The sequence below is a fragment of the Hyla sarda genome, chromosome 5, assembly GCF_029499605.1.
Source record: "Hyla sarda isolate aHylSar1 chromosome 5, aHylSar1.hap1, whole genome shotgun sequence".
NCBI classification, from domain to species: domain Eukaryota; kingdom Metazoa; phylum Chordata; class Amphibia; order Anura; family Hylidae; genus Hyla; species Hyla sarda.
Window position 1 is genome coordinate 139931628 of NC_079193.1, and position 6996 is coordinate 139938623.

Below are 6996 nucleotides of genomic sequence, written 5' to 3' on the forward strand. Positions count from 1 at the left end.
TAAGGTACTTTCTGCTATAGAATAAAAAAAAAAGGCAACTTGTTTTTTTTTTTTAAGCTCTCAGCTGTTTTTGCCAACTAGTTCTCATCAGATATATACTTCGTAATGTGAAAGCACAATTCAGAGAAGAAAAACTATTTTACAGGAGAAAATATTGAACACTGACAATTGCTGATATTTGAATATGTCGCCGTGAATGCAAAACACTGAAGCCATTTTCATTCTGGCAGGGAACATATGTGCGGAATTCACTGATTAGCTGTTTATGTGAACAAAAAATTAAGGCTTTTAAAAAATATATATATTTCTTGCTGCATTTGGGCAGTACAATTGGCTTACAAATGACAGTAACCCTAATAAACTTCACACAAATGTGTAGTTTAAAAAATGAATGCACTAGTTGTTGAATGAACATAACATGGCAATATCTACAAATGAATTTGATCTTTTTACCTTTTTCGCCAGAAATCACTATTTTGTGAGCATCAGTCTCTGTGCCTATGCAATGAATTGGAGCATTAATGAGCCTGCAATCCAGTGTTACTGTCAGAGGTAGAGAACACAGCAGATGGAGACAACAAAAAATTTGCATTTTAACATGTATAGGTATGGTTTATATGGGAATTCATTGCTCTTGTACCAGCTACCAAGAGTTCTTAAGCTGGTTTGACATATTATGGGGTTAATTGTTCCCTTCCTTATGAAAATGCATGTGAACATGTACACTGCTATGTTCTAACCATTTGTTTTTAAGCCCTTCACATCACTATTGAGGTGTACATTGGAAGAAATAAACATATAAAATCATAATAAAAAAAAGCTAAAATAGCAAACAGCTAACCATACATTTACATGTGTCCACTTTGTGCCACTAAAAAACAAACCCTTATTTAAAAGTTACAGCTGCTGTTTTTGCCCAATGAATGCTATCAAATCATACCTGACTGAGAAGGAGGCTAAAAGATTCCCATAAATAGGGTCAAGATATTTGGTTAAAGAGCAAAACACAATCTGTTGCTGACTAAATATGTTGTATACAGAAGAACCCCCATGTATTGAGCGCAATATTCCGTCTCAATATGATATTTTGATACAATTTTTATTTCTATTACACAAGTACAGATATAGCCTCATATTGATGCCTAGTGCATTAAGATATTGTACTGCACTCCTGAAGTTAACATAATGTATAATAATTATGCTAATGTATACAAAAAAATAAATAAAAAAAAACATTAAAAAAAAAAATATGTTTAATATTGCTCAATTACTGGCCTTATCTTTGTCCCCGGAGTTACACTATCCCGACACACTACATTGCTGTGTCGGGTTAACACAGTCAGGAAAACACATTGACATCTGTATGTTACCCTAAATCATATACTGTGTCATTATATAGGTTCAGTACTTTGTAATAAGATTAATTAGGATATTTATATGACATGAAAGGTTCTGTTTATTTCATTTGGATATAAGTTATCACATGCACTTGTGAGTTCCAGACTTACAAACTTAATGAAGTAAACAATAGGTGTATAATTGCGGGCGTCCTAGTAATGCATTTAACATATTAAAAAGGTCAGAATAACTTAGAAGTCGAGCTAAAGTAGTTGTGATCACTATAGTAAGCACCTCTATTTATACAGAGATTTTCATGCCTAAATAAATGCAAAACTGTGCAAAAAAATAGCAGGTTATAAAATGGTGAAGGCTATAGTCAAACATTGTTTTACTGTAATATTCAAACAGGAAGAAAGGAGAAAACTTTATAACTTATTTTTAGGATTTTCATTACATTATTTATGACATTATTATTATTGTTATATTGTTCCTCTCCTTTACACACACACATTTATTATAATTTTTTTATACAATGACTAAAAGGAAAGCTATAAAGTAATATGGATATTTGGATTCACATTGTTTGTGTTTATACATATTAATGTATATTGTTAATTTTATTGTGCTGAGTTACTCTTAATTATTAGTAGATCCTATTTCCATCTAATATCACCATTTAAAAAAAAACTGGTAAAAAAATAAATGCAGGCTGGGATTTTTATATTACACTGTAGCTGTATGTGTATTAAATGTGCACATACTTGACTTAGTTGCCGAAAAATCAAAGACAAACACTTGTTACATTCTTAGGCTAATGTCCAATGAACAGTGCCGAAATATAACAGATACGTTCCAATATCTCTTCCTCACGTCACAGATCAGTATATGAAATGTTTCAGCACAATTTTACCTGTTGGTTACTACTTACTACAATAATATGGGCTAAGTCCACTTATAATACATGTTATCAATTCTAGGTCATGAATGAAACTATATTCACTTAGCACTGGTCAAATCAATTTAGTTAGATTCAAAAATGATTTTACTATAATTTTTAAATTTTTTTATTCTATTTTATTTTTCTATTTTTTTATTGGAAGGCTACACACTGTATGGCAATAGCCCATTTCTTATATTGTACTGTTGTTCATTTCTAATATCACACACACAACCTTTCTATTGGTCTATCATAGCCTGCAGATTGGTGTTTGTTAACTTTTAGAGCTAGAAATATTTCTAGTGTACATAGATACAAGTGAATATATACAGATCTCCTTCCTTATATCACCTACAGTACATATTGTCTACATTCTGCATGTCTCAATGTGATTAGTTGATCATTGACATTATAATAATATAATAAATCTACTTTAATTCATGTTTTAAGTATATTCCTTGATGTTATTTATTTTCAGCACTACTGCTTATAAATACATTTTCTTTTAATTATTGTGTAGTAATATTTATTCCACATTCTAATTATTTGAAAGCAAAACTTGTATTTCTACCTTACCCAACTTATTTGAAACACACACATCTATATATACATACACACATTCACTTCCACTTGCTCTCCTTTCATGTACGCTTAAAAAAAAAATATAAACACTTTGTCTGTCTACAAGTGAACATAATGTTTAGTGCCATGGTACAAGTCTATATGAATTAATTGGCCTACAGACATAGCCTTAAAACTGGAATATAATCCAAAACAGCCAGAAACAGAAGCAGCAAATTTATAAACTCAAAGATCTGACAGTGTTTTTTATTTTATTTATTTTTTAGTTATAGCAGAGCTGAATATGTTATTTTTTTAGTTGGCAACACATTGTGCATTTCTAATAGTTTGACATAAATTCATGTAAAAAAAAAGTTTGCGTGGTGCTGTGTAAAACCACCAGAAACACACGATGAGATAGGAAAGAAAAAGCAGCTATGTTGCAACTAATAATCTCAGCTCCTCTATCTATGTATTATGAGAGGTTAGATACATAGTTGTTATTTTTAAATAGATGTCAATATTTTTAATAATAAATTGCAAAGAAATGACGACCACTTACTAATTTGATATGGAAAATTAATTTTGATTAGATTTAATTTTAGGATAAAATAGGCAGAACAATATCTGTAGATGTTTAATTACCTCCTTATTAATTTCTTATTTTACTCTGAATTAGACATATGCTAAAGTGGCAATAGTAAAAAAAAAAAATAAAAAAAAAATCCTAGTAGGTTATATGCACATATGTTGTGAGAGTGATGCCAAAGTAAACTCATAGCAGTGTTTTATATTTCATTTAATCTATGCAGCGTAGTGATGCATTTTAGTGAGATGGTCTGTAACACCTATTAATTAAAAATTCTGAATCTTACACTTGATCCCCAGCCATCTGCGTCCACTTATTTACTATTCTGAGAATAGCAGGATTTTTTTTTTCCCCTACACCTTTTTTGTTTGCCGGGAACAATTCTTTAGCTTAAAAAAAAAAAATTGTCACAATTTTGAATAATTTTGAACTTTTCATGTACATGCTGAACTTTCTTATTCAGGACCTAATGAGCTTCAATTGTGCATTGTTATGTAGTCACTAATCTGCTCATTGACAATGAGGCCTGCCTGCAAGGCATTTCTTTTCAATGGTTTACAGGCCCTTCTGGCAGCAAACGGCTTACCATGTGATTGCCCTGAATTGTTTGGGTGTAATTAATATAGACATAGGAATGGTGTAGTGTACATTTCTTTATTTCATCACGTAATCTTAACAGATCGCTTAACAAATAAACATAAAATACGGCTTTAGTGCAGGGCAAAATCACAGTATTCAACTAATAAAAGGATCAGGAGTGACGGGCTTTCTTTTAAATATGGTAGAAAATGTAGAGGGAAAAAAACAAACCAACAAACAAACTAGAGCACAGAAGTTTAAAACACACTTTAGGGACGGTGGCGATACCTTAATTGAGCTGTGTCAATTACTGTGTGAACAAGCATCTGCTTTATCTTAATTAGATTGGGGGAGGGAGGTGAATGACCACTGTTTATATTCATTTTCCTCATTAATTATGAAAAACTGCATTTAATTCATCTTGCATAGCGAGAGACTGGCTGCGCAGATGGAAGTCATAAGGGAAGTGGCTGTCTGTAGGCAACCTGAACATAGAGCTCTGCCCGAGGGGACCTCTGCCTGGCACTGCACAGTAATGCATGCCATAATTGTAATTTTTCCCATAGTCCAAGGCCTCTTCTTGCTTCAGGGAAAATATCCCATTATAGTTCATGGAGGGAGGGCTTAAGGGACCTTCAAACTGAGGACTGGTGCACTCAGGAGAAGTGCTTTCATAAAAAGATTCATAAGCACTACAGTAATTGTACGGCTTTCCTGTCTTGGAATTGTCATGGCTCCCATGACCTGGTGGGGTGCTAAGCTCAGGGCTGTGATATGGAGGGTAAATAGAAGTATATGGGGATCTTGCATGATGGACTGCCTCACCACTCTGACCCATGAGAAAACTCCTGGCGTTGAGTTGCAGGCACCCAGCCACCAAGTTTGTGGTGGGCTGGGACAAACCTTTGCATAGGTTTTGCACAAAGGTGAGCAGATCTGGCCTCTTCCCAATGCGCAAGATCTCAGACAGAGCCCAGATATAGTTTTTGGCCAGCCTCAAAGTTTCTATTTTAGACAGTTTTTGTGTCTTAGAATAGCAGGGCACAACTTTCCTTAAATTGTCCAGGGCGTCATTTAGACCATGCATTCTCCCCCTTTCTCTTGCATTGGCTTCTACCCGTCTTAGTTTAATCCTTTCAATTCTAATCTTGGTCATCTTTTTTTTCCTTGGCCCCCTCCTCCTTGGCAAACCATTTTCATCCTCTTCTTCCTTGTCCTCCTCCTCTTCTTCTTGCTCTGTTTCCTCTTCAGGTGTTCTTTTGATATTTTTCCCATGGGATACTATCTGTTTAGCACAACCTTCTAATTTCTTTACAGATTTTTGCTCCTCATTTTCCCGCACATACTTTCTACATAGCTGCGACTCCGTCATCACAACAGATTCGTCAAATGGAAGTGTTAACATTTCTGCTTACGAATAAACCACCTGAAACAACAGAGCAAGATTCACAGATATTACTAATATTCCTAACAAATAAATCCCTCACACCTCTCATACAACACCTCATTTTCAGAACGTTTAAGTCAATTGTGCATCACAAATTGTGTATCATCATCTACAAAATTCTAACGATACATTCAGGCAAGTAAGAAAACAGTTTTCAAACTTATAAAACTGCAGGACCATATCAATTTGTATGAATTCTAGATGTATATTATTTTTATCAATATCACAATTTGCATTACTTACAGCAATTGGTAAGAATTTTCAAATAAGTTGTGTTCACTTGGAAACACTTATAAATATTTAGGGTATAATTTTAAGCAATCATCTTTTTATAAATATTCCTTTCAAATTGTAAAAAAAAAATAATTAAATAAAAAACCTATTTTATTTTAGTAAAATAATTGCTCATTGTGATCATTTAAGGCATTACTAGAGAAAAGGGGAAAGGACATGACGAGTGGCTTATTACAAGCCTTTATAGGATCTACTGCTCGCTCCTTACCTAGATGCAATCTGGCAATGTTAGTCTAAATACTATACTGAAATATTGTCTATGTAGAAGAGAGGGCTGAGAGGAAATGTGTATATAAAGTCAGAGCATAAGACAGCATGCAGGGAGCAGCACATGAATACCTCTCGTGCCTAAACGAACGAGCAATTAGTAACACAATCCCTTCATTATGCAATTATGAAAGCATTCTAGAATAGTGATGCAGATTAACCTACATGACTACCTTGTGTCATGATATGATGGCAAGAAAGGGCATGATATGGAAGAAAGTAAATCAAGTAGAACAATACGTGCCAACAAAAAACTGCAATGTGTAAATATAACATAGCATAATTCAGATAGTACAGCATAAAAAGATTTGTTACCTTCAGATTTATTCAATCAACATCCAAATTTCATTTTTTCGCCTTCAGAGTAAGTCCGAATGTCGCATTGTCTCCAGGAGTCTAGATATGTGTGTATCTCATTGATCTCTAAAAAAGTGACATTGATGCCAACTGCCAGAGCTGGTACCCATGCCATCTGCTAGTGACGTCACAGGGCAGAGAACCACATGATGCGTTCCCTTGGGACCTTCATTCTGCACTGATCATCTGGCATCCCTGTAAGTGGGTACCAGCATTCATGTATCAACACAGGAGGTTAGACTGATAAAAAAAAATCTGCACTAGCATTTCACATACAGGCTTTGCAGTTCCATCAGAGCGACTCCTTTTTTTTCCCAAGGAATCTTTAGGGACACATTAAATAGAAGGCAGTGGTGCCAATGTTAAGTTCTCATCTCCAAATGACACAGCATGGAATGAGGTGTATTCATTCTTCTGATGCTATGTTCCCTTGCTTCTGTGAAATTAACCCATTATTGATTCAATGTCTGTTGTTGCATAATAACTAGAATTGTAGTTTTGTGTTCATGTTATATAAAAAATATAGGAAACTCCAAACAATATAGGAAAATGTTATTCATTACTGAGAATATAATTAATTATCTGCAATAAACAGCAGGGGCATAAAGAAGGAACATGGCAATT

At 34.0% G+C, this 6996-nt stretch overlaps 1 protein-coding gene across 1 annotated transcript; it reads right to left on the reverse strand.

The window, feature by feature from the left end:
• Positions 1-4066: 4066 nt before the first annotated feature.
• NEUROD6 (neuronal differentiation 6) lies at positions 4067-6693 on the reverse strand. Its single transcript, XM_056518432.1, has 2 exons — positions 6331-6693; positions 4067-5433 (listed from the first exon to the last, which is right to left on the reverse strand). Exon 2 carries the CDS (start codon positions 5410-5412, stop codon positions 4399-4401), a length of 1014 nt encoding a protein of 337 aa, XP_056374407.1. The 5' UTR covers positions 5413-5433; positions 6331-6693; the 3' UTR covers positions 4067-4398.
• Positions 6694-6996: the final 303 nt, after the last annotated feature.